The sequence below is a fragment of the Oncorhynchus nerka genome, linkage group LG24 (genome assembly GCF_034236695.1).
Source record: "Oncorhynchus nerka isolate Pitt River linkage group LG24, Oner_Uvic_2.0, whole genome shotgun sequence".
Classification (NCBI taxonomy): Eukaryota; Metazoa; Chordata; class Actinopteri; order Salmoniformes; family Salmonidae; genus Oncorhynchus; species Oncorhynchus nerka.
The window spans coordinates 67,558,742-67,585,386 of NC_088419.1; the positions used below are offsets into that span (position 1 = coordinate 67,558,742).

The 26,645-nt window shown below is 45.7% G+C and overlaps 1 protein-coding gene and 2 long non-coding RNA genes across 3 annotated transcripts; all 3 read left to right on the forward strand.

The window, feature by feature from the left end:
- Positions 1-13,486: 13,486 nt before the first annotated feature.
- Positions 13,487-14,875, forward strand: LOC135564404 (uncharacterized). The gene is made up of 2 exons (XR_010460992.1): positions 13,487-13,715; positions 14,569-14,875. It is a non-coding gene; the product is annotated as an uncharacterized LOC135564404 (long non-coding RNA).
- A 2,051-nt stretch (positions 14,876-16,926) lies between these two features.
- Positions 16,927-20,622, forward strand: LOC135564248 (uncharacterized). The gene is made up of 3 exons (XM_065008512.1): positions 16,927-17,170; positions 17,270-17,402; positions 19,406-20,622. Exons 1-3 carry the CDS (start codon positions 16,927-16,929, stop codon positions 19,929-19,931), a joined length of 903 nt encoding a protein of 300 aa, XP_064864584.1. The 3' UTR covers positions 19,932-20,622.
- Positions 20,623-20,890: 268 nt separating this feature from the next.
- LOC135564332 (uncharacterized) lies at positions 20,891-25,931 on the forward strand. The gene is made up of 3 exons (XR_010460936.1): positions 20,891-20,940; positions 21,362-21,780; positions 23,484-25,931. It is a non-coding gene; the product is annotated as an uncharacterized LOC135564332 (long non-coding RNA).
- The last annotated feature ends 714 nt before the right edge of the window (positions 25,932-26,645 follow it).

Consider the following 26,645-nt stretch of genomic DNA (forward strand, 5'->3'; position numbering starts at 1 on the left):
ACATGCAGGTGTTTCAGCCTAGCTCAGTGCTTTCTTTGGTCGTGGGGCAAGCCAGCAGAAAATACAGTGTTGCACCATGATTGGCTCAGTGTTCTGTCACTCATGGGGACACTGCGTCACCGCCAACTCTAAGGGTTGACATCAAAAATTCTATCCCCTTGGGTGCTGCCGTAAAGTTACATTGGAAGTGCTCATCCAAGAAGGCTCAACGTCATTTGCCACAGATAAAATGACGTCAAATCACGTTATATGTACAGTAGCTATGATTGGACTGATCATGTCAATATAGTACTTTCAAAATATTAGCTAGCAGTCATCATCATGAATCAAGTCGACAATCTACTGGCAAATGTAGGATTAAAGATAAGACAAATTCAACAATGAGTGGTTTGGAAGGAATCAGTGATAGAGGCTGTATGGTCCCAAATCTGGGAATAAGGGACTCTTTTCTAAGATTAGAATTATAAACATTCAACATTGGCCATGCTATCAATGAATTATGATTTGTGCCACGCTCAAAACAACTGTTAACCTGGAACTGCGAAAACTTGACTTCAGTGAGTTCAAGACAACTGGGAAGTCGGGAATAAACGAGCCCCGACTGGGAAAATGTGTTTTGAACGATTATCCAGCCTCTTCCTAGAGCAACGACCTGAAGGTCAATGACGCCATCATGTTTCAATCTTGGTTTTTCAGAGATACTTGTTTTGAAAACACCATAAATCCAGAGAATGCCAGACTTTGATGACAAAATTTGCCCACAAAGGACCGCCACGCCACCTTCCTGTTCAAGTGAGCACAGCACAACTAGGTGAGTCCAAAAAGGCATTGTATGCTGCTGCATAAATTATGTAATATTCCAGGGAGATATGTATGCTGTAGCTAAGAAAGTAATACTAAGTCTATGTTGTGTAGTAAGATGTTAAAAGCCCATGTGCCTCACCCTAATCATTGGTCTATTTACTCCTCTTAATTTTGCTTACTGTTCTGACTTGTTGGTGCACATGTAGCCTGTAACCTATTTGAGAAAATTGTAATCATTTATTTATCCTACGGTTCTGACTTAGTGTACAGGGAGAACACTGTAAGAATGACCCATGTTCTAAATCCTGTCGCTGTACATATCAAAAGTGATAAACAAATAGTTATTTTGACTATGTCCGTCCTAGCTTGCTCATTAATTTCTTAATCGAAATTACATATTATCTCTTATCCATTTGTCGTCCCCTTATGCCATAGTTAATTGTGTTATGCAGGTGAGTGAGGACCCAAAAGCGGTCTAACAGAAACAGAGTCTTTTAATGTCCAAACAGGGAAAACATAAATCCTCAATCTTTACAGGAGAGTCCCCTTCTAGCAGTAGAGGAGAATAGCAGGGCTAGCGGCAACAGACTGCAGGTCCCTCCGGGTAGGCGCGGGCCGTAGAGGACAGAGACACCTGCTCACACGCAGCATCTAATGAAGAGGCAGATTACGACAGGACGGGACAAGGGCAAAGCAAACGAGAATCCGACAAAGACAGAAGCAGAAACAGAGAGAGAAATAGAGACTTAATCAGAGGGAAAAGAGGGGACAGGTGTGAGAGAGTAAACGAGGTCGTTAGGAGAATGAGGAACAGCTGGGAGCAGGAAAGGACCATAGAGAGAGAGAGAGAGAGAGGGAGAGAAAGTAACCTAATACGACCAGCAGGGGGAAACGAAGAGAAGAGAAAGAACAGGGACAAGACATAACATGACAATACATGACAGTACCCCCCCCCACTCACCGAGCGCCTCCTGGCGCACTCGAGGAGGAAACCTAGCGGCAACGGAGGAAATCATCGATCAGCGAACGGTCCAGCACGTCCCGAGATGGAACCCAACTCCTTTCCTCAGGACCGTACCCCTCCCAATCCACTAGGTACTGATGACCACGGCCCCGAGGACGCATGTCCATAATCTTCCGGACCCTGTAGATAGGTGCGCCCTCGACAAGGACGGGGGGAGACGAACGGGGCGCGAAGAAAGGGCTTGACACAGGAGACATGGAAGACCGGGTGGACGCGACGAAGATGTCGCGGAAGAAGAAGTCGCACTGCGACAGGATTAACGACCTGAGAAATACGGAACGGACCAATGAACCGCGGGGTCAATTTGCGAGAAGCTGTCATAAGGGGAAGGTTACGAGTGGAGAGCCATACTCTCTGACCGCGACAATACCTAGGACTCTTAGTCCTACGCTTATTAGCGGCTCTCACAGTCTGCGCCCTATAACGGCAAAGTGCAGACCTGACCCTCTTCCAGGTGCGCTCACAACGTTGGACAAAAGCCTGAGCGGAGGGGACGCTGGACTCGGCGAGCTGGGACGAGAACAGAGGAGGCTGGTACCTGAGGCTACTCTGAAAAGGAGATAGCCCGGTCGCAGACGAAGGAAGCGAGTTGTGAGCGTATTCTGCCCAGGGGAGCTGTTCTGCCCAAGACGCAGGGTTACGAAAGGAAAGACTGCGTAAGATGCGACCAATAGTCTGATTGGCCCGTTCTGCTTGACCGTTAGACTGGGGGTGAAAACCGGAAGAGAGACTGACGGAAGCCCCAATCAAACGGCAAAACTCCCTCCAAAATTGAGACGTGAATTGCGGACCCCTGTCCGAAACGGCGTCTGACGGAAGGCCATGAATTCTGAAAACATTCTCAATGATCATTTGTGCCGTCTCTTTAGCAGAAGGAAGCTTAGCGAGGGGAATAAAATGAGCCGCCTTAGAGAACCTATCGACAACCGTTAGAATAACAGTCTTCCCCGCTGACGAAGGCAGACCGGTAATAAAGTCTAAGGCGATGTGAGACCACGGTCGAGAGGGAATGGAAAGCGGTCTGAGACGGCCGGCAGGAGGAGAGTTACCGGACTTAGTCTGCGCGCAGTCCGAACAAGCAGCCACGAAACGATGCGTGTCACACTCCTGAGTGGGCCACCAAAAACGCTGGCGAATAGAAGCAAGCGTACCCCGAACGCCGGGGTGGCCGGCTAACTTGGCAGAGTGAGCCCACTGAAGAACGGCCAGACGAGTAGGAACGGGAACGAAAAGAAGGTTCCTAGGACAAGCGCGCGGCGACGGAGTGTGAGTGAGTGCTTGTTTTACCTGCCTCTCAATTCCCCAGACAGTCAACCCGACAACACGCCCCTCAGGGAGAATCCCCTCGGGGTCGGTGGAGGCTACTGAAGAACTGAAGAGACGGGATAAAGCATCAGGCTTGGTGTTCTTAGAGCCCGGACGATAAGAAATAACAAACTCGAAACGAGCGAAAAACAGCGCCCAACGAGCCTGACGCGCATTAACCTCTTAGTCCGCCCCATCCCGCATGCGGTATCGTTACTACAGCCTCAAGCTCATTAGCATAACGCAACGTTAGCGATTTTTAAAAATCGCAAATGAAACGAAATAAATATGCCTGTTCTCAAGCTTATCCTTTTCTTAACAATCCTGTCGTCTCAGATTTTCAAAATATGCTTTAGAACCAGAGAAAATCACTAATTTGTGTAAGAGTGGTGATAGCTAGCTTAGCGTTAGCATTAGCATTTAGCACGCAACATATTCACAAAAACCAGCCAAGGAATCAATTAAAATAATTTACCTTTGAAGAACTTCAGATGTTTCAATGAGGAGACTCTCAGTTACATAGCAGATGTCCAGTTTTTCCTGAAAGATTCTTGTGTAGGACACATCGTTCCCTTTTGTTACTATGCATATGGCTACCGAAACTAACCGAAAATTCAGTCACCTACATGTCAAACTTTTTCCGAATTAACTCCATAATATCGACTGAAACATGGAAAACGTTGTTTGAATCAATCCTGAAGGTGGTTTGTCATATTTCTCTCCATTGAAAGCACCGTCCTTGTAGCCTGGTTTGTTCTGAGATTTGAATGGAAAAATACCGGGACCTGACTTTTGCGCACCAATTGCCACGCAGACACCTAGCGGGACACCTGGTAAATGTAGTCTCTTATGGTCAATCTTCCAATGATATGCCTACAAATACGTCACAATGCTGCAGAGACCTTGGGGAAACAAGAGAAAGAGTCCGTTCATTCCTGTCGCATTCACAGCCATATAAGGCGATCATGGAAAACGTAGCCTCAGAAATCCTGTGCATTTCCTGGTCGGTCATACATCTTGGTTTTGCCCGAAACATTTGTTCTAAGGGACTCACAGTGAAAATCTTTGCATTTCTGGAAACGTAAGACTGTCTTCTTTCCAAAGCTATCAATTCCAAGCATATTCGAGCATCTTTTCGTGACAAAATATTGCGCTTAAAACGGGCACGTCTTTTTATCCAAAAATGAAATACTGCCCCTATAGGACTAACAGGTTAAGTCGTTTGGCAGAACGGATGTACTCAAGGTTCCTATGGTCAGTCCAAACGACAAAAGGAACGGTCGCCCCCTCCAACCACTGTCGCCATTCGCCTAGGGCTAAGCGGATGGCGAGCAGTTCGCGGTTTCCCACATCATAGTTACGTTCCGACGGCGACAGGCGATGAGAAAAATACGCGCAAGGGTGGACCTTGTCGTCAGAATGGGAGCGCTGGGAAAGAATGGCTCCCACGCCCACCTCTGACGCGTCAACCTCGACAATGAACTGTCTAGAGACGTCAGGTGTAACAAGGATAGGAGCGGATGTAAAACGCTTCTTGAGGAGATCAAAAGCTCCCTGGGCGGAAACGGACCACTTAAAGCACGTCTTGACAGTATTAAGGGCTGTTAGAGGAGCTGCCACCTGCCCGAAATTACGAATGAAACGACGATAGAAATTCGCGAAGCCGAGAAAGCGCTGCAGCTCGACACGTGACTTAGGGACGGGCCAATCGCTGACAGCTTGGACCTTAGCGGGATCCATCTTAATGCCTTCAGCGGAAATAACAGAACCGAGAAATGTGACGGAGGAGACATGAAAAGCGCACTTCTCAGCCTTCACAAAAAGACAATTCTCTAAAAGGCGCTGGAGGACACGTCGAACGTGCTGAACATGAATCTGGAGTGACGGTGAAAAAATCAGGATATCGTCAAGGTAAACGAAAACAAAGATGTTCAGCATGTCTCTCAGTACATCATTCACTAATGCCTGAAAGACAGCTGGAGCGTTAGAGAGGCCGAACGGCAGAACCCGGTATTCAAAGTGCCCTAACGGAGTGTTAAACGCCGTTTTCCACTCGTCCCCCCTCCCTGATGCGCACGAGATGGTAAGCGTTACGAAGGTCCAACTTAGTGAAAAACCTGGCTCCCTGCAGGATCTCGAAGGCTGAAGACATAAGGGGAAGCGGATAACGATTCTTAACCGTTATGTCATTCAGCCCTCGATAATCCACGCAGGGGCGCAGGGTCCCGTCCTTTTTCTTAACAAAAAAAACCCCCGCTCCGGCGGGAGAGGAGGAAGGGACTACGGTACCGGCGTCGAGAGCTACAGACAAATAATCTTCGAGAGCCTTACGTTCGGGAGCCGACAGAGAGTATAGTCTACCCCGGGGGAGTGGTACCCGGAAGGAGATCAATACTACAATCATACGACCGGTGCGGAGGAAGGGAGGTGGCCCTGGACCGACTGAAGACCGTGCGCAGATCATGATATTCCTCCGGCACCCCTGTCAAATCACCAGGCTCCTCCTGTGAAGAAGGGGCAGAAGAAACAGGAGGGATAGCAGACATTAAACACTTCACATGACAAGAGACGTTCCAGGAGAGGATAGAATTACTAGACCAATTAATAGAAGGATTATGACACACTAGCCAGGGATGGCCCAAAACAACAGGTGTAAAAGGTGAACGAAAAATTAAAAAAGAAATGGTTTCGCTATGATTACCAGAGACAGTGAGGGTTAAAGGTAGCGTTTCACGCTGAATCCTGGGGAGAGGACTACCATCCAAGGCGAACATGGCCGTGGGCTCCCCTAACTGTCTGAGAGGAATGTCATGTTCCCGAGCCCAGGCTTCGTCCATAAAACAGCCCTCCGCCCTAGAGTCTATCAAGGCACTGCAGGAAGCTGCCGAACCGGTCCAGCGTAGATGGACCGACAAGGTAGTACAGGATCTTGAAGGAGAGACCTGAGTAGTAGCGCTCACCAGTAGCCCTCCGCTTACTGATGAGCTCTGGCCTTTTACTGGACATGAAATGACAAAATGACCAGCGGAACCGCAATAGAGACAGAGGCGGTTGGTGATTCTCCGTTCCCTCTCCTTAGTCGAGATGCGAATACCCCCCAGCTGCATGGGCTCAGCACCTGAGCCAGTGGAGGAAGATGGTAGTGATGCGGAGAGGGGGGAAACGGATAACGCGAGCTCCCTTCCACGAGCTAGGTGACGAAGATCTACCCGTCGTTCTATGCGAATAGCGAGTTCAATCAAGGAATCCACGCTGGAAGGAACCTCCCGGGAGAGAATCTCATCCTTTACCTCTGGAGACCCTCCAGAAAACGAGCGAGCAACGCCGGCTCGTTCCAGTCACTGGAGGCAGCAAGAGTGCGAAACTCTATAGAGTAATCAGTTATGGATCGATTACCTTGACATAGGGAAGACAGGGCCCTGGAAGCTTCTTTCCCAAAAACTGAACGATCAAAAACCCGTATCATCTCCTCCTTAAAGTTCTGATACTGGTTAGTACACTCAGCCCTTGCCTCCCAGATTGCCGTGCCCCACTCACGAGCCCGTCCAGTAAGGAGAGATATGACGTAGGCGATACGAGCTGTACCCCTGGAGTACGTGTTGGGCTGGAGAGAGAACACAATATCACACTGGGTGAGGAACGAGCGGCATTCAGTGGGCTCCCCAGAGTAACACGGTGGGTTATTAATTCTGGGCTCCGGAGACTCGGAAGCCCTGGAAGTAGCCGGTGGATCGAGGCGGAGATGGTGAATATGTTTCGAGAGGTCGGAGACTAGGGCGGCCAGGGTCTCAACGGCATGTAGAGCAGCAGACAATTCCTGCTCGTGTCTGCCTAGCATCGCTCCCTGGATCTCGACGGCAGAGTGGAGAGGATCCGAAGTCGCTGGGTCCATTCTTGGTCGGATTCTTCTGTTATGCAGGTGAGTGAGGACCCAAAAGCGGTCTAACAGAAACAGAGTCTTTTAATGTCCAAACAGGGAAAACATAAATCCTCAATCTTTACAGGAGAGTCCCCTTCTAGCAGTAGAGGAGAATAGCAGGGCTAGCGGCAACAGACTGCAGGTCCCTCCGGGTAGGCGCGGGCCGTAGAGGACAGAGACACCTGCTCACACGCAGCATCTAATGAAGAGGCAGATTACGACAGGACGGGACAAGGGCAAAGCAAACGAGAATCCGACAAAGACAGAAGCAGAAACAGAGAGAGAAATAGAGACTTAATCAGAGGGAAAAGAGGGGACAGGTGTGAGAGAGTAAACGAGGTCGTTAGGAGAATGAGGAACAGCTGGGAGCAGGAAAGGACCATAGAGAGAGAGAGAGATAGAGGGAGAGAAAGTAACCTAATACGACCAGCAGGGGGAAACGAAGAGAAGAGAAAGAACAGGGACAAGACATAACATGACAATACATGACAAATTGTCATTAGAAACCACATTTGTTTAAGCAAGTCAGCCATATCTGCTATGTTTATATATATATATATATAAATACTATATATACTATATTTATATATATATATTTTACCCCTTTTTTCTCCCCAATTTCGTGGTGTCGAATTGGTAGTAGTTACAGTCTTGTCTCATCGCTGCAACTCCCGTACGGACTCGGGTGAGGCGAAGATCGAGTGCCATGCGTCCTCCGAAACACAACCCAACCAAGCCGCACTGCTTCTTGACACAATGCACATCCAACCCGGAAACCAGCCGCACCAATGTGTTGGAGGAAACACCGTACACCTGGCGACCTGGTCAGCGTGCACTGTGCCCGGCCCACCACAGAAGTCGCTAGTGTGCGATGAGACAAGGATATCCTTTCCGGCCAAACCCTTCCTCACCCGGACGACGCTGGGCCAATTGTGCACCACCCCATGGGCCTCCCGGTCGAGCCTGGCTCGAACCCAGTCGCCTTAGACCACTGCCTTAGACCACTGCTTTAGACCACTGCGCCACCCGGGAGGCCCAGCTATGGTTTTTTAAAAGGCAGTAAATGAGGCTGAATGAACTCTTTCCCTGCTAGACAAGGCTCCACTGATAACCAGGTGTAGCAGTAGTAAGATGTTGGGACTGCTGTTGGGCCAGTTTTACAGTATGTGCTGTAGGCCCAAACAGTTTGTGGGCACCGTTTGTCACCGTTATAGTGCAATTAATGTATTGTTTAGTGTTGTGTTGTGTAGTGCAATTAATGTATTGTTTAGTGTTGTGTTGTGTAGTGCAATTAATGTATTGTTTAGTGTTGTGTAGTGCAATTAATGTATTGTTTAGTGTTGTGTTGTGTAGTGCAATTAATGTATTGTTTCGTGGCTTTGCTGGCACTTTGATCCCACTTCTTTCTTTTTTTTGCCCCACCAAGGTTTCCATGTTAAAATCGCCACTGCTTATTACTCATCTCATTATCGTAATTCATACTAATGACTGCATATAATGCACCCAGTTTACCACCGTTATTACTTTCGTTTTTTTACAGCAGCTTCAAACAGCTGAAAATACAATCATTTTGGTTATGGAAAATATGTTTCACAGTGGTTTAGTGTAGAGAATCATTGTACTAGCTTATTTTGTCACATAAACTGAAATTAGGCAAACTATTAGAGCTTTAGCAACCATGAAATTATGGAGCGATTTATGTAGTGCAACTTTATGTAGTGCAACTTTAATCATCTCTGTCCTCCTTATCCCTTTACATATCTCTCTTTCTCTCTCTCTTTCTCTTCTCTCTCTCTCTTCTCTCTCTCTCTCTCTCTCTCTTTCTCTCTCTTTCTCTCTCTCTCTCTCTTGCTCTCTTTCTCTGTCTGAATCACATACAAAGACACACCGATCAGTGGCAGTCAGTGCCGTTTAAGATGGGGGACAACGATTTCAATTTTTATGAGCATGGTATTATTTCTATTCAAGCATATTGGATGACTGTCATTCATATTCCATTCCCCCAAATCAATGTAATAGCGATAGCTTTAGGCTACTACATGATACTTACATTTAACCTATACCCATTATAAGGTTGCTACAACCTAGCCTATGAATGAAAGTTTACAAGGTTTGCTGGGTAAAACAGGTCGAGAGAAATTTGAATAGTCAAGGTGACAGACATGGACACATTCAATACCGCCTTATGCACTCTTGCCTGCATCTAGCTGATCTATGGTGCAATCTTTAGTCAAACAGTTGCAAACTTGAGTTTCTATTGGACAAATTCAGGTACAGTGGGGCAATTCAGCCACCAATTGTGCAAGTTCTCCCACTTAAAAAGATGAGAGAGGCCTGTAATTTTCATCATAGGTACACTTCAACTATGACAGACAAAATGAGGAGAAAAAATCCAGAATATCACATTGTAGGATTTTTAATGAATTTATTTGCAAATTATGGTGGAAAATAAGTATTTGGTCACCTACAAACAAGCAAGATTTCTGGCTCTCACAGACCTGTAACTTCTTCTTTAAGAGGCTCCTCTGTCCTCCACTCGTTACCTGTATTAATTGCACCTGTTTGAACTTGTTATCAGTATAAAAGACACCTGTCCACAACCTCAAACAGTCACACTCCAAACTCCACTATGGCTAAGACCAAAGAGCTGTCAAAGGACACCAGAAACAAAATTGTAGACCTGCACCAGGCTGGGAAGACTGAATCTGCAATAGGTAAGCAGCTTGGTTTGAAGAAATCAACTGTGGGAGCAATTATTAGGAAATGGAAGACATACAAGACCACTGATAATCTCCCTCGATCTGGGGCTCCATGCAAGATCTCACCCCGTGGGGTCAAAATGATCACAAGAACGGTGAGCAAAAATCCCAGAACCACACGGGGGGACCTAGTGAATGACCTGCAGAGAGCTGGGACCAAAGTAACAAAGCCTACCATCAGTAACACACTACGCCGCCAGGGACTCAAATCCTGCAGTGCCAGACGCCCCTGCAGTGCCCCTGCTTAAGCCAGTACATGTCCAGGCCTGTCTAAAGTTTGCTAGAGAGCATTTGGATGATCCAGAAGAAGATTGGGAGAATGTCATATGGTCAGATGAAACCAAAATATAACTTTTCGTTAAAAACTCAACTCGTTGTGTTTGGAGGACAAAGAATGCTGAGTTGCATCCAAAGAACACCATACCTACTGTGAAGCATGGGGGTGGAAACATCATGCTTTGGGGCTGTTTTTCTGCAAAGGGACCAGGACGACTGATCCGTGTAAAGGAAAGAATGAATGGGGCCATGTATCGTGAGATTTTGAGTGAAAACCTCCTTCCATCAGCAAGGGCATTGAAGATGAAATGTGGCTGGGTCTTTCAGCATGACAATGATCCCAAACACACTGCCCGGGCAACGAAGGAGTGGCTTCGTAATAAGCATTTCAAGGTCCTGGAGTGGCCTAGCCAGTCTCCAGATCTCAACCCCATAGAAAATCTTTGGAGGGAGTTGAAAGTCCGTGTTGCCCAGCAACAGCCCCAAAACATTACTGCTCTAGAGGAGATCTGCATGGAGGAATGGGCCAAAATACCAGCAACAGTGTGTGAAAACCTTGTGAAGACTTACAGAAAACTTTTGACCTCTGTCATTGCCAACAAAGGGTATATAACAAAGTATTGAGATAAACTTTTGTTATTGACCAAATACTTATTTTCCACCATAATTTGCAAATAAATTAATAAAAAATCCTACAATGTGATTTTCTGGATTTTTTTTCTTCATTTTGTCTGTCATGGTTGAAGTGTACCTATGATGAAGATTACAGGCCTCTCTCATCTTTTTAAATGGGAGAACTTGCACAATTGGTGGCTGACTAAATACTTTTTGCCCCACTGTATGTTTATCCCCATTTAATTCCGTTTGCTTCCATTTAAGAAAAGTTTTTCAACAGAATCAGTGGAATGAATACATCTCTGATCACACGCAAACACAGTTCACTTTCATAGCAGCCACAATACATACAGCATGATCCCTTTGATTGTTGTATAATTTCTTCTTGCATCTACACGCTCTCCTCCTCGCTCTCCTCCTCTCACCTTTTCCCTTCAGTGCACAACACATCAGCTGTCTGTGACCAGATGAAAAAACCTTTCCAAGCCAAACCTTCATACCATAACCGCTACACACAGCCTACATCATTATCACCATATTATAACGTCATAGTCAACATAGCTACTAGAACTAACACGCTAGTAAACATGCTACAATCATGCAGTACAGTGTACAGTCAGCAAGGATTTTAGCTGTTACACTGGCGGGCCCGGTTGGCAATAAATTAGTATAACCAAAAGCTTACCTTGGCTTGGAAGACATCCAGTGTTGGATAGCCAGCTAGCTAACATATCCCTCTCTGTTTGATCAGGGTGTTTGAGTAGGCTTAACTTGCTCGCTGCATTCGCTAGCTAAGTAAGTGAAAGTGAAAATGAAAAAAAGAAAGAATAAAGTTAGCTCTCTCTCTCCTACTCGCTTCTCCTTCATTTCTTAAGAAATTAATTTGTTCAAACTGTTCAACTATTGTCTTTTCTCTCTCTCTCTTTGAGCCAACTACTCACCACATTTTATGCACTGCAGTGCTCGATTCATTCTCTGATCCTTTGATTGTGTGGACAACATGTCAGTTCCTGATGCAGAGCTCTGAGGTTGGAGGATGTCTTCTGAAAGTTCTCACAATTACTGTATAAGTCTATGGAAGGGGTGAGAACCACAAGCCTCCTAGGTTTTGTATTGAAGTCAATGCAATGTACCCAAGGAGGATGGACGGAAACAAGCTATCCTCCGGCTACACCATAGTGCTACCCTACAGAGCTCTGTTGAGGCTACTGTAGACCTTCATTGTGTTTTAATCAATTAATTGGTGATGTGAATATATTTAGTATAGTTTCACTATTTATACATTTTTCTGAAATTAACTGAGGAGGATGATCCTCCACCTCCTCCCCTGAGGAGCCTTCACTGACACACACATACACACATAACAGATAGCCCTGCCTGTGACTCCAAAACCAATGTCACCCTCGGCCTAAGACGTTGGTTTCTCCTGTGGAAGACCAGAGTTCTGATCCCGCCCTTGACACACACACACACAGCACAGATAACAGGCAGCAGAGTGATGGTGTGTGGTTCAGAGCTGAACAGAGCAGGGTCAGGTACGGTGCTAGAGGCAGCAGCTAAAAACAGCAGTTTTACCGATCGATATGAGATAAAGAAGAGGAGAGATACAAGTCTGTGTTTCATCTTTTCCTCCATATGGGCCTCCCTCGTTCCTCCTCTCCTCCCGAGATGCTTCGCTATCGATTCGACATGAGAGCAGGGTCAGGGAGTTGTGTGTTTGTGTGTATTTGGTTTTACTATCCTTGTGGACACAGAAGTCCCACAAGTAAAACAAGTACAATTCTGACAAATCTGGACATTTTGCCGGTCCCCACAAGGAAAAGGGCTATTTTAGGTTAAGGGTTATGTTTAGGTTTAGGGTTACAATTAAGGTTATGTTTACAATTAGGGTAAACATTAAGGTTAGGGTTAGGGAAAATAGGATTTAGAATGGTAATAAATTGTTTGGTCCACACAAGGATAGTAAAACAAGTGTGTGTGTGCATGTGTGTGTGTGTGCCTGTGTGTGTGTAAAACAAATTAAATACTGTGGAACTTGTATCATTCCAATAATTTTCTCTAAACGGGTTTCCTTTCCTGGACAGTTTGACATCCCATCACTGACTGACCCAAATCACCCTAATCCATCCATAGACCCCATGGCCTGCCCTTCCTGGGTTAGAATAGAACCACAGCCTCAGCCTATCACCCAGATTACAAGGAAACCCCTCTGCAATCACAGCATCTGTCAAGAGGTCCTGATCCTTATGGCACACTGCTGTTAATAGAAGGTTGCTGGTTCAAACCCTATCCTTGCTGATTGATTCCCCTACATTTCTTATAATAGATGCATCTGACCGTGATGACAGGTGATGGTTGGTTGCAGTTTAGCACACAGCCCTAATTGGGGCAGCAGGTAGCCTAGTGGTCAAAGTGTTGGGCCAGAAGCCAAAAGGTTGCTAGATTAAATCCCAAACTGACAAGGTATAAATCTGTAGTTCTGCCCCTGAACAAGGCATTTAACCCATTGTTCCGAGGGCATCATTGTAAATAAGAATTTGTTCTTAACTGATTTGCCTAGTTAAACAAAGGTTAAAATACCCTTTATTTTCCCATGCCAGCATAAATTGATATAGGCCAAGGTCAATGCCTAGCGTTGCACTAGTCTAATAGTGCTTTCAAACCACTATCAAGTATTTTGCATAAATCTCCTAACTCTGTTCCTCTCCCTCTGGTTTCCATGGTGATCTAGAGACTGACACTGGTTAAATAGCTTTGTCCCGAGACCTCGTTACGGATAGTTACATCATGGTTGGTAAAGGGTGCGGGAGAAATCCTCGTTCTCCCCGCAGAAATACTGACATTCTATCGGACATGGTTCTTTCATAAACTAGGTCTATATGTCCTAAAACAAAACGCAGTTATTTTGCAGTAATTCCGGAATATACACTACTATCGTGCGTATCATCTGTTATGGATACAGAGACATTGTAATTTTCTTCTGGCACAATCTGCCCCTCAAGGAAGTTATCATGTGAGTTTTACAGAGTGAAATCCTCCTTTGTTATTTTCTTTCCTTGTGGTTTTGTAACAAACGTTTTATTTCCAACAGCAACATATGTGAGTATGGTGGAGAGATATTGACAAATTTGCTCTGTGTTATATCTTACATTTTGGATCGGCTGACTGATGGGTACATTATATACGGTACATTTTGAAGGATCCGCGCAGTGGCGCGCACTTTCTATTTGGGCAAATCCCTCTTGTAGTGTACATTTGATTTATCAAAGCCTACACCATGTATAATTGAAATAGTTTCTAAATGGTAACATTGTTTTTTTATGCTTGTGCTTGATGGTGTAATGTAAGAGTTCGTACAGTGATTCTGTGTGATGTGAAAGTTTGAAGTGTAGCCTACTCCTTCCTGTAAGTGCTCTCCAGTTGTATCCTGCTCTAGCTCTCTGGTAGAACCCAGATTGAGGCGTGGGAGTCCAGCATACAATACTACAGAAGCCTGTAGAACCACTTTGTGTGTGTGTGTCTGTGAGAGAGAGAGAGAGAGAGAGAGAGAGAGAGAGAGAGAGAGAGAGAGAGAGAGAGAGAGAGAGACAGCCATCCATAAGCGAATTGAAAGAATATGAACATCTCCACTGCCTCTCTGCCATAATTATCACCATTTAAAATGCTAATTTCCTCTCTCCTGCAGGTGCCCAGACAGTGTATGAGACTAAATTGCTTGTCATAGCCGGTCACTCAAAGCTAATGACTGCCTCTGCTCTCTCATTACGCCTGTTGATGGTGAATTATGGCCGCTGTTGATACAAAAGGGAATTTATGCCAGGAACTCAACTCTTTCTAAGCAGATTCTCCTCCTCTTCCTTGTGCAGGGTTCATTCCAGCCCACTGGAGCTAATAGAAGCAGAGAGATGGAGATGATTGTGTCCTGCTAGAGCCTTCTTGCTAATGTAGCCTCCATGTACTACTCTGTCTACTAAGAGGTTCAGACTTTTATGGCACAGGTGGTAGTGCACTTACCTCGCAACCATAGTGTTGCTGGTTCAAGCTCTGAGTGTCAGAGGTGGGTTTTCTGAGATATTTTTTGATTGTTTATTTAACTTTTGTTTATTATCTATTTGACTTTCTTTGGCAATGTAAACATATTTTTCCCATGCCAATAAAGCCCTTTGAATTGAATTGAATTGAATTGAGAGAGAGAGAGAGAGAGAGAGAGAGAGAGAGAGAGAGAGAGAGAGAATGTGTAGATGCTTATAGCCCATGGGTCTGGTTAGCTGCGACAGTGTGTGAGATACCCATGGTGCACTTGGGGAGTGGTAATGCAAAATACAGTGGGTGGACAGTACTGCACACACACACAAACCCCACAAAACCCTGAGGAAGTTGACTGCTTTGATGGGAACATCAGTCTCACCATCAGACACTGACCAAAGCAGGCTGTGCTACGTGGGCAGAATAAGCTGGGCTGTAGATACACACACACACTTTGATAAAACACAGGCCATGCATAAATCTCTCGCTCCTTCTTTATCTCTGTTCCACACTAACACATCTCTGCTTTCAAACTACAGCACCAAAAACACTATCTGGAGCGCGTGCTCTCTCTCTCTTTCGAGAAAGGGCCACACACACACATACACACACTTCCTGTTGGGGTGAGTCAGACCCCATGGAGAGTAATGATGGGCAATGATTACATTGAGTCAACAGTCAACATGATCTAACAGCCCAGCATAGCAACACCACAACACAAGAAACATATATATAGAGAGTGGGTGGGGGGAGAAAGAGAGAGAGAGAGCACGAGAAGGGGAGGAGAGGGGGAGAAAGTGAGAGAACAAATACACACGCTCCGTGTTTGGAACTATGTCAGTGATGGTGGTATGTCTGTGTGTTTACTTGGGTGTTACATGCAACCATACACAATATAGGACGAGTGTAAAGCATGTTTTAACATGATCTGACTGTAATTCATAAATAAGAGAAGGAAAACTGCAGTGAGAAAAGGATTAAAGAGACGAATGACATGAATGAAAGAGACAGATGAAATGAATGACGTTCTGTACGGTACTGTATGAGATCTAATGCTTCCGTACAGTGTATAGACTGTATTATAGACTAACTGTATAACTGACGTGTAAGAGTTGATGGAAGTGGCACATACAGTATAGTGTTAATTGGCAGGCCTGTTTTGCCCCGTCCATAACTTACTACTGAGACCTATAGGAGCCAGGCCCCCAGTCCCTCAGTCCCCCAGGGCCTGAAGAGGGATGTTACTGATGCAGCTAATGGTAAACATACAGGAAACACCATCAAGGCTGAAAAAAAACCTTCAATACAACACCTTAGACCCATTGGGCATCAGATCAATCTGGAGGGAATGCTATTTGAGTCCGAAAAGGATGTCCATATGATAGGTAAGATAAAGAAAATCTTGCAGAGACCATATCCAACTGACAATCTCTTAGGAAAAAAAAAATAAACTATTGGAACCACAACTTAAAAATAACTGATATTGGCACAAGATGGAGGGAGTGTTGGAACATAACTAATGAAATGACAGTTAACGAAAATGTATGTTTAATCCATCATAAACTAATGTATAGAATTTATTATACAAGAGACAAATTTCACAAATTCTACAGCACAACGGCAGAGTCATGTCTCAAGTGTAAAACTAACAATGACTCAATAATTCATGCCTTCTGGGAATGTTCTAAAGTCTAAAAGTTATGGGCGGAGATAGAACGATGGCTGTCATAAGTATTACAATCTAAATGTACTTTTAAGACATGGCATATGAGGGTGCAGTTAGATACCCTATGGGTTGGATAATACTTGTCTTGTCAATCATCTTGAAAAATGTGTACTTTCCTCCGTTATTAACACAATGGAAAGGTCAAACGCTTTTTTATCTAAATGTTGAAGGTGTATGGGTGACGGAGAGAAACAAAATGGTGCAGTTTGAGGCCATGTAGCGGAGAGTGATGCTGGAGATGTGGGTGTGAGCATGTGGGTCTGGCCAGGTGGGTCTGGGCAAGATATAATGCAAAGAAAAAGTCTTACAAAAAATGTAAACATCGTACAATTTTTTTCCTAAATTAACACCTTCAACCTCTCAGTGTAATGGCTCATTTGTTAGACTGACAGATGTAGGGATGCAGGTTGTCACCCAGGTGATCCGATCTTTCAGTTGTACAGTAGCAGACAGTATCTAACTCTATGTATTTATGTATGTCAGGAGGTGTGAGAGAGCCATGCGTGGTGGTGGTGGTGGTGGTGGTGGTGGTGGTGGTGGTGGTGGTGGCAGGGGGCTGTGGCAGGGCAGCGAGGCCCAAAGGAGAGAGGAGCACAGAGCTCAGGCTCGCCTGCAGGGGGGGTTACAGAGACTGGAGCAGGCCACGAGCTACCACCTCAACACACTCACCACAGAACAACGAAGACTACACAGAGACCTGCTCAACATCAGGACCGGTGAGAGAGATGCTTGTGTGTGTGTGTGTACGTGTGTTTGTGCATGTGTCTGTGTGTGCGCGTGCATGTGTGAGCTGACCTGTGCCTGTGTGACCCCAGGTAACCCCTGGAGGAGGAGCCTTCACCCCCTGGTGTCGCAACCTGTCAACCCTGACCCCTCCCATCTCTCCATGCCCTGCAGGACTACCCTACCCACAATCCCACGGGCCACCAGAGACCCAAAGAAACACAGGTGAGCTCTTCACATCAGAGATAAACCAAACATGTTTAAATCACTGTGGGTTCCTGTCTCAGGCAGACTGCGTCAGCTCAAAGCCACACGGGGCAATTTGCTTTACTTCACGAGATGAAACAGCATGAAGTTTTTGCTGTGCAGTTTGCTTATTTATTTATGATGACAGCCTTAACAGCCTACAGCCCTACCCCAGTTTATTACAGAGCTACCACAACACTGTCAACTGTACAGTGAAGCTGGGACTCTTTTTGTTAAAGGGTTAATGTAACATGTTCATAGAAGAATGAAGCTAATCTGTGGAGTGCTAGATTATATAACAGGACCTTCATAAGGCTAATCTAATCCTGGCCCAGATGGTTGAGAGAAGAACTGACAGGCTGTCAGGTTAACCTTGGCATTAGTACTTGTCCTTTCAGTTTATTTGATCATTTCACTTTAGTTGCTGTGAAAAAGCCAAGTAATAACAAGTATAGAATGTCAGTGTTGACTAATCAAACCCCTGATAATAAATTATCTCTGGAGATGGCCAACCCTTCTTCAGGAGAGCTATACCCTCCTGCATGATTTTGTTCTATCCCTGCTCTAACACACCTGATTATTCTAATCAGCTGCTCACCAGGATGTTGATTAGCCAGAGCAAAAGCCTGCACAGTGCATAACCAGAAGGGGAAGTGCTTTCCAGGTGGAATGTTAGCCAGCCCAGCAGTTGGCCAACTGAAAACATTTTGCAACAGTAACATCTATTTATTTTTCCAACTCAATGAATGCAGGAGAAATATCTATAGAGTTTCAACTTTAAAGAGAAGATCACATGCCATTCATGGGTTGCACAGCAAGATCAGTGAGTGGATGTGCACATTTTTCAAGATTACAGTATATCTCCCTGTTCTTCCATGCAGAAATTGTATCCATGTGTTTGCACTGTCATTGCATATCTACACATGTAAAGTTACTCATGATGTTTGTTATGGGATGGTAGTGTGTGTGTGTGTGTGTGTGTGTGTGTGTGTGTGTGTGTGTGTGTGTGTGTGTGTGTGTGTGTGAGTGTGTGTGTGTGAAGTAACTTCACTGTATGTGGGAATAGGATTTTTCTGTGTGCATTTGTGGGGAGGATAGGGTGATGGTGTGTCTGCCTGACTGTATGCTTGTATGTGTGGTCCCCCCGCAGCAGGCTGATTGGTGGATGGGGATTTTAAGCAAGTGGACTGGTTAATTATGCTAATCAAGGGGGCAGATAACGAGACGCTTAAAACCTCACTCTGAGATACACACAAACACACACACAGCTCTCTGTCAATGTGGGTTTGACTATCATCCTCTTGAGAGAGAGAGAGAGAGAGTTTTTTTGTGTGTGTGCGTTTGAGAGACATTCACAATTATAGCTCATATCCCATATATATGCATATTCTATTGCTTCATACCCCCTTCCCCTCTCTCCCACTGGTAGGCTGCTGGGCTTTCCCCTCTCTTACTGTTAACTAGTGTATGTGGGCGGTTTACAAACACTGTTCTATACTACTCTACATACAGATACTGCTTCTCCAGTGATGTGTCTGTTTTTCTCTGTGCTGTGGCTTGGCAGGGATCCATGCTGGCTCTTTTAACAGACTGATTCTAAACTCATTTTCATTTATGATGTGCATCCCTCTGCCAACTTCTAGTGGATTTATAGTCCCCTTCCTGGTTTCATTTTTTTCTTTCTTTCTTTCTCCCTCCCTCTATCTCTTTCTCTGTTGTTCAATGCAGCATTTTACTGAATCCACAAAGCAGGCCCCTTGTTTGTTTGTGTGCGTGTCTGGGTATGATTGTTTTGTTGTCCAAAAACATTTGTTATAGCCAATAAACAGACACTGAGTCACAACATGGTGACACAAGGTGGATACTGATAGTTTGTTGTGTGTGTGTGTGCGTACGTGTGTATGCATTTGTGTGTCGTCTGACTGATTATCTCTATTTCTCACTCCCTCTCTCTCTCTTCTCTCTCCCCCTCATTGTCTCAGGTCAGTGAAAGCTGTGTGTGGGGGAGTGTCTGGTCTGGCTGCACTCCAGGTTCGGGTCCATGACTTCCTCTGCAGCTCTGCAGACCCACAGAGACAGGGGGCAGAGAGCTCAGTGGCGCCACTCTGCCTGCCAGACCTCAAACTGCAGCCTGCAGCAGAATTGACCAGCACTGGGCTGGGGGAGAGAGGGGAAGTGGAAGGGAGGGAGGGGAGAGCTGAGAGAGAGAGAGAATATGTGAGGGGAAGAGGGGGGAGGGCAACGAGAAAGAAGGAGGAAGAGAACAGGAGGACAGACAGAGACAGAGAGAAAGAGGAGTATTATCCTCTCCCTCCTCCCCCCTCCGACGTCCTCACTGCTGATGGTCGGCCCAGAACGCTCCACCTCCTGCCTGATTTCAACCAATCACTGTCCGAGGCTCGTAAAGCTCGCTACATCCGTTACCGAGGTCGACCCCCCTGCGAGAGGGAGCTGTCAATCACTGAGATATTCGCCAGGGGCAACACAGGTTCCATCCACAGATTCTGAAAAGAGAATAACCCTGTAAGACAGAACAAATCCTGTGAGTGAGGCTAGTAGTGTGTGACTTTTCTTTTAACATGGGACCTCTGCACATGTGTTAGTCCATTAAGCAAAAGCCTTAGTATTTGCTCGGGGAGCTATAGCAAGTCTTCAGGTCTCAGGTAAGGTTACTCATCATGCGAGCGTGGTTCAGCAAACCACTTCCGTTATATCATGGACACCTCCATAAACATTAGATCCATTCCAACCTACTATGTTTGGACTACATTATGTCATACTGAACAGGGCTTTGGTCGCTGATACACCTGTTCTGTGCCAAACTGACAATGCATCTTATTCAGTGTTTCTATTTTATTAGGCAAGTTAGTTAAGAACAAATGATTATTTACAATGACAGCCTACCAGGGAATAGTGGGTTAACTGCCTTGTTCAGGGGCAGAACAACTAATTTTTACCTTGGGGATTCAATCCAGCAACCTTTCGGTTACTGGCCCAACGCTCTAACCACGAGGCTACCTGCCACCCTGTGAATGTATATCTGTGAATGTAGCATTTGAGATTTGCTCAATGTGAAAGTCCATAATATCTATTGTGTTAAATCATGTACCTGATTGAAATTCTCAATGTATGTAAAGTATAATGTTTAAAACTGTTGGCTCATGAATCATGATTTATCGTAATAAAATAGAGGCCATTAGGTGGTTGCATCAGTGCCTCTGTAGTGTGTGTGTGTGAGGAGAATGCCCCCTGGCGACAGCTATAGATATTGGTTTACATTTATTGCCATTCAATGACCATAAATACTTATTTATTTAGTATCACAATGTTATGATAAACCTATATATATATATAAAAAAAGGTATGTTCTGTGTTATTATTAATCTTGTATGAAATCTATTGTTTTAAGCCATGGACAACTCAGGCTTTATGCTTAGTCAGTGTTGTGTGTCAGTAACCAAGGCGACGAGTGCGTCCAACAATGAAAAGAGAGAAAAAGAAGAGGGTGACCAAACAGGTTGGAGTACGATTTAGGAGGCTCAACTTTGAACTTTGAATTAGTCGTATGTACAGGGTACACATGGTATACATAGTCTAACGAAATGCTTACTTGCAGATTCCTTCTTGACAATGCAACAACAATAAGAAATACTAAAACCTAAAAATACAAACGGCTCAGTAGACTAGAATAAACATTTTAGCATACATTTATAGTCCAATATTTCCATGTGTTTTGGGCAAGGGGTTATTAGGGGACAAGTGTTTAAATGGTGCATTATTTACCCATAATAATAAGGCTGGTAGCAGCAGAACGGTGGGTGTAACATGAATGCAAATGCATATGCGTGTGTGTGTGTTCCTCTCTCTATTCATATGCGTGTGTGTGTGTGCGCGCACCCGTGTATGTGATGTCTTCTGTTTCTGTGTGTCTCCCATAGGAGCTGATCTGAAGGAGAGAGCTGAGATGAACCACTCTGACTCCAATCTATTTGTTCACGGACTGCTCGGTCGGTGGTGTGTGTGTGGGCCAGGGGCTTCCCCCAGTCTAGTTCAGCCTTCAGCCTGTTCTCATGCTAGTACATCTCACCCCCATCCTCATAATATGTAAAGTTACGATATGGGGGTAGTTTAGTGTTAGCACACAGTTAGGTAACACACTGCCAGGATACACTTCCACACTGCAGGCTGCAGGTTTTTCTTTGGCGGCCATGAGGCCTTTTGTTTGTTTTGTGTTTGTTTTGTCTTTGGTATTTTTCCTTTTTTGTACATATTTAAGTTTCGTCACCATCTGAACAAATAATAATCTGCTTGGACTGGCCGATTAAGAGGTCAAAAAGGAGCTGGCCCTGGACCTAAGGTAAGGTGGCAGTCGCTTACGCTTATTACTCACATTTATGCACATCAAATATATTATATTTATGCACAGGATGAGCCTGCAGGAAGGGTACCACCTGAGGTTGGAGGATGGCTTCCCTGTAATGCACATTGTTGAGATTGCCTGCACATCAAATGAATTAGCAGGCTATTTATTGGTTTCATAACAATAACTAGATCTGTCTGATCTCTCCACATGGTGTTCTACTCTCTGGGTGTTGCGTTGCTATGGACATTGCATTGCTATGACAGCCACTTTGCCCATGCCAACGGTTGTCATGGTGGATGGCTTCGCCTTAGGAGGGGGTCTGGAACTGGCGCTTGCCTGTGACCTTCACACTGCCGGTCAGTGACCTCTAACCTATCACATAAGCCAGGCTGAAACACAGTTCCATACCGACAGGGGTGATAGTAAGCTGGTCCGGTACAGCGTCCCGGCAACTTAACGGTAAAACATGAGCCTATCACAATAATTACACAAAATGCCAAGAACTATAGACTTTAACACCATTAACATTACTTCATGTCAAAGGCATGAACATGTACGAATTGACTTGAAACCGAGTGGTCTACGGTTCAAATGATGTTGTGGTTCGACAAGAATAATTTGCCAAGGCGGAGATGAGTGGTCCATCCCGAGACGCGCACGGACAGCAGTGGACACATCAATTTAGACTACAAGTGTACGCCTAATGACAATCGCAGAATGCCATTACAATACACGTTTAGGTGTTTTGTAAAATGCTTCTTTCCCGTCATCAAATTGTGGGTGCACAGTGCACTATTTGGATGCTTGAATTATTTTGTGAGTGAACGAAGATTCACAGGTAGCCTAGAGAGCACTTTTTTAAAAGTGATTGACAATCAGATGAGAACATCATTAATGGTTGTTTGTTCATCTTTACTCGTCCCACAGAGATTATATGAAATTAATTACATATGTAATTCTCTGACTACACCTAGGCTATGAACAAAATGTTTATAGGGAGAGGCCCATACCAATAAGACATTTTATCTACCTTCACCCCTATATACCGAGATACTTTGCTCACTTCTGGCCATGTGATTTATTAGAAGAACATGGTGTTACGTGATTTACAACAATCATTTGATATTATGGTGAGAAGGGATGCATGTTATTTAGATTAGGGGAAATTAATAGCCCGATAAATAAACATGATAACCTGAAAAACAAAGTACACAAACAAAACTGAAAATAGAAAAAAACAACCATTAGAGGGGTATAAATCGAAGTCTCCAGTCTACTTACATCTGCTGCTTCTGCGACAGACTATCCTTAAACCAAAGGATTGAGGTACCGTATCGACAAGTTTTTCATATATTTTTTGTCACGAATCCCGCTTCCTGAGTCTGTGTTTGCCTGTGTTTCTGTCCTGGAGTGTGTTTCCGGTGTCCTGGAACGCATCCTGTCTGGTTGCCGGGCGAATTAACTTGTTGGGAGATCGATGTTCACCCGCACCTGTATCCCATCAGTAATCTGCACACCTGTCCTGATCATCACCTCTCCCCTTCAAAAGCTCTGACCTGACATCCATTCCCTGCCGGATTGTTAGCCATGAACAGTATGTTGTGCCATAGTATCAGCCTCAAGTTGGATAGAATTTGTTTTGTTGTTTTTTAACGTATTGCTTGCCTTAAACTTACCTCCGTTTGTTCAGTCTTCAGTTACTCACCCGGATCATTTACCCCATTCCCGTCTGGTCGTCGGAGGATTCCGCTACCCCATTGGATCCACCTATTTACTCCCATCAACTCACCACCGCTGCCCGCTACGCCACCTGGATATATCTACCCATTCACATTCACTTGTAAATAAATACTCAGAACGATCCGGCCAAGGATGAACCCAGCGGACCTGGACTCCGTTTGCCATGCCATTACCCAGCAGGGGAAGACATTGGGACAACACAAGACGGCGCTACAGGAGATAGCGGGTTCAATCCAGAACTTATCTGCTAGCTTGACACAAATCCAGGATCAGCTCAGTTTGCCGGCGATTCATTCACCACCTGTTTCACCCATCTCACCTGCCGTGTCTGGTGCGGTTTCCTTCCGTGAGCCCAAGGTTCCGACACCGGAGAAGTAGTACGATGGAGATCTGGGAGGATGCCGTTCATTTCTTTTACAGTGTGGGTTGGTTTTTGATCTCTAGCCCTACTCTTACACCACAGATAAGGCTAGGATAGCTTTTGTTATTGAGCTGCTGCGTGGTAGAGCTCTGGAATGGGCTTCAGCTGTTTGGGAACGACGGGACACATGCATGACGTCATACCAGGGTTTCACGGCAGAGATGAGAGAACTTTTTGACCATCCAGTCCGAGGTAAGGACGCAGCTAAACGTTTGTTCTCTCTTCGCCAAGGAGCTCACAGTGTGACAGACTTTGTGATAGAATTCAGGACATTGGCTGTGGAGAGTGGTTGGAATGAGGAATCACTACAAGCGTTTTTTTACCAGGGGTTGTCGGAGCAACTCAAGGACGAGCTGATCTCCTATCCAGAGCCTAGTGACCTAGATAGTTTGGTCACCTTAGCTATTCGGGTAGATAATAGAGTCCGAGAGAGGAGGGAGAAGCAGTGGGGTCCATCTAATCAATCTGAGACTCGGTTACCATTCGGGTCAGGAAGTGGACCAGAACGGGTTGAACATTTTCCCTCACACTGGATTAGTGGAGGAGTCCTGCCGCCAGATCCTGAACCTATGCAAGTGGGACGGCACGGGTTAACTAAGGACGAGCGCCAACGTAGACGTGAGACCAACAGCTGCCTCTACTGTGGTAGCTCGGGACATTACATCTCCGTTTGTCCTCAGCGCCCGTTAAACTGCTCGGCTCGTTAAGTTTGGGAGGTTTGTTAGCGAGCCAGTTTCAACCTCTCAAGAGCCCTGTCAGACCTCGTTTTCCTGCTACCCTCATAAATAAGAATCAGAGTTTAGCGATTAACGCTTTCATCGATTCAGGTGCCGATGACAGCTTCATTGATGCCGACTTAGTGGAACAGCTGGGGCTTTCCAAGGAGCAATTACCGGAAGCCGTTGAATCAACCACTCTGAACGGCAGTAGTCTGGCACGGATCACTATGAGGACTGAACCGGTTAAGATGTTGTTGTCGGGGAATCATTCAGAGGTTATTTCTTTTTTCATTTTGCCTTCCCCCCCATGTTCCTCTGGTTCTTGGATACCCCTGGCTAAGAGAACACAATCCTTCGTTCGATTGGGTGACTGGTAAGGTAACTAGTTGGAGCATTGAGTCCCATGCTAACTGCCTCAGGACTGCCTGTTCTCATGCTGTCCCCAGTCGGGTCAGTGAGTCTGCTCCTCCTGATTTGTCCCTGGTTCCTGAAACATATCACGAGTTGGGTGAGGTGTTCAGTAAGCAGAAAGCTCAGTCACTTCCTCCCCACCGACCTTATGATTGTACAATTAAGCTGTTCCCTGGAGCTGCCTTTCCCAAGGGACGGTTATACAGTATTTCTCGACCTGAGCGAGAAGCCCTGGAGACCTACATAAAGGAGTCTCTTGCTGCAGGTCTCATTCGTCCCTCGTCATCACCCCTGGGAGCTGGATTTTTTTTTGTGAGTAAGAAGGATGGCTCTCTTCGACCGTGTATTGATTTATCGGGGGTTGAATGATATTACGGTCAAGAACAAGTACCCCTTGCCCTTGATGAGCTCCGCTTTCGATTCTTTACAGGGTGCTACTGTGTTTACGAAGCTTGATCTACGCAATGCGTATCATCTGGTTCGGATCAAAGAGGGGGACGAGTGGTTGACTGGATTCAATACACCTATGGGACATTTCGAGTACCAGGTGATGCCGTTTGGACTTTCCAACGCTCCAGCAGTGTTCCAAGGTTTGGTGAATGACGTGCTGAGGGATATGATCGGTCTGTTTGTGTTCGTTTACCTGGATGACATCCTGATTTTCTCCAAGGAGCTTTCCAGCCATATCCAGCATGTTAAGCAGGTCCTGCAGCGGTTATTGGAGAACCGTCTGTTTGTGAAGGCAGAGAAGTGTGATTTTCACGCCCACACTACATCCTTCCTCGGGTACATCATCTCCAGGGGTGAGATCAAGATGGACCAAGAGAAGGTTCGGGTGGTTCGGGATTGGGCCCGGCCCGATGTACGAGATTGCAGCTCCAGAGATTCCTGGGATTTGCGAACTTCTATCGGAGGTTTATCCGTGATTACAGCCGGGTGGCCGCCCCTTTAACTGCTCTGACGTCTTGCACCAGAATTTTCTGTTGGACTCCTGAGGCAGACCGAGCATTTCTGAACTTGAAGAGCCGATTCACCAACGCGCCGATTCTCTCTCAACCTGACACTTCCGTCAGTTTGTTGTTGAGGTGGACGCGTCTGATGTGGGAGTGGGCGCCATCCTGTCCCAGCGTAGCTCCACTGACGGTAAACTCCATCCCTGCGCCTTCTACTCTTGTCGTCTTTCACCAGCTGAGAGAAACTACGATGTGGGTAACCGGGAGCTTCTCGCTGTGAAGCTTGCCTTGGAGGAGTGGCGTCACTGGTTGGAGGGAGCGGAGCAACAGTTTGTGGTCTGGACTGACCACAAGAATCTGGCTTACGTGCAATCGGCTAAACGTCTCAACTCCCGTCAGGCCAGGTGGGCTTTGTTTTTTGGACGCTTCAATTTTTCCCTGACGTTCCGACCTGGGTCGAAGAATGGCAAAGCGGACGCTTTGTCCCGGATGTTCTCCAAGACGGATGAGAGTGGGGCCAAGACTGAGACGATTCTTCCCAAGAACCTTGTCGTGGGAGCCATTACATGGAGGATTGAGGAGGATGTGATGGCGGCCCTTCGGACGCAGCCCGGC

What these genes read in the sequence shown, in the direction of transcription:
- LOC135564248 (XM_065008512.1), top strand. Translation starts at nt 16,927, where the DNA reads ATGTATGTCAGGAGGTGTGAGAGAGCCATGCGTGGTGGTGGTGGTGGT. An exon ending in CCTGCTCAACATCAGGACCG is followed by an intron (nt 17,171 to 17,269) that starts GTGAGAGAGATG and finishes GTGTGACCCCAG; the next exon opens with GTAACCCCTGGAGGAGGAGC. An exon ending in AGAGACCCAAAGAAACACAG is followed by an intron (nt 17,403 to 19,405) that starts GTGAGCTCTTCA and finishes TCATTGTCTCAG; the next exon opens with GTCAGTGAAAGCTGTGTGTG.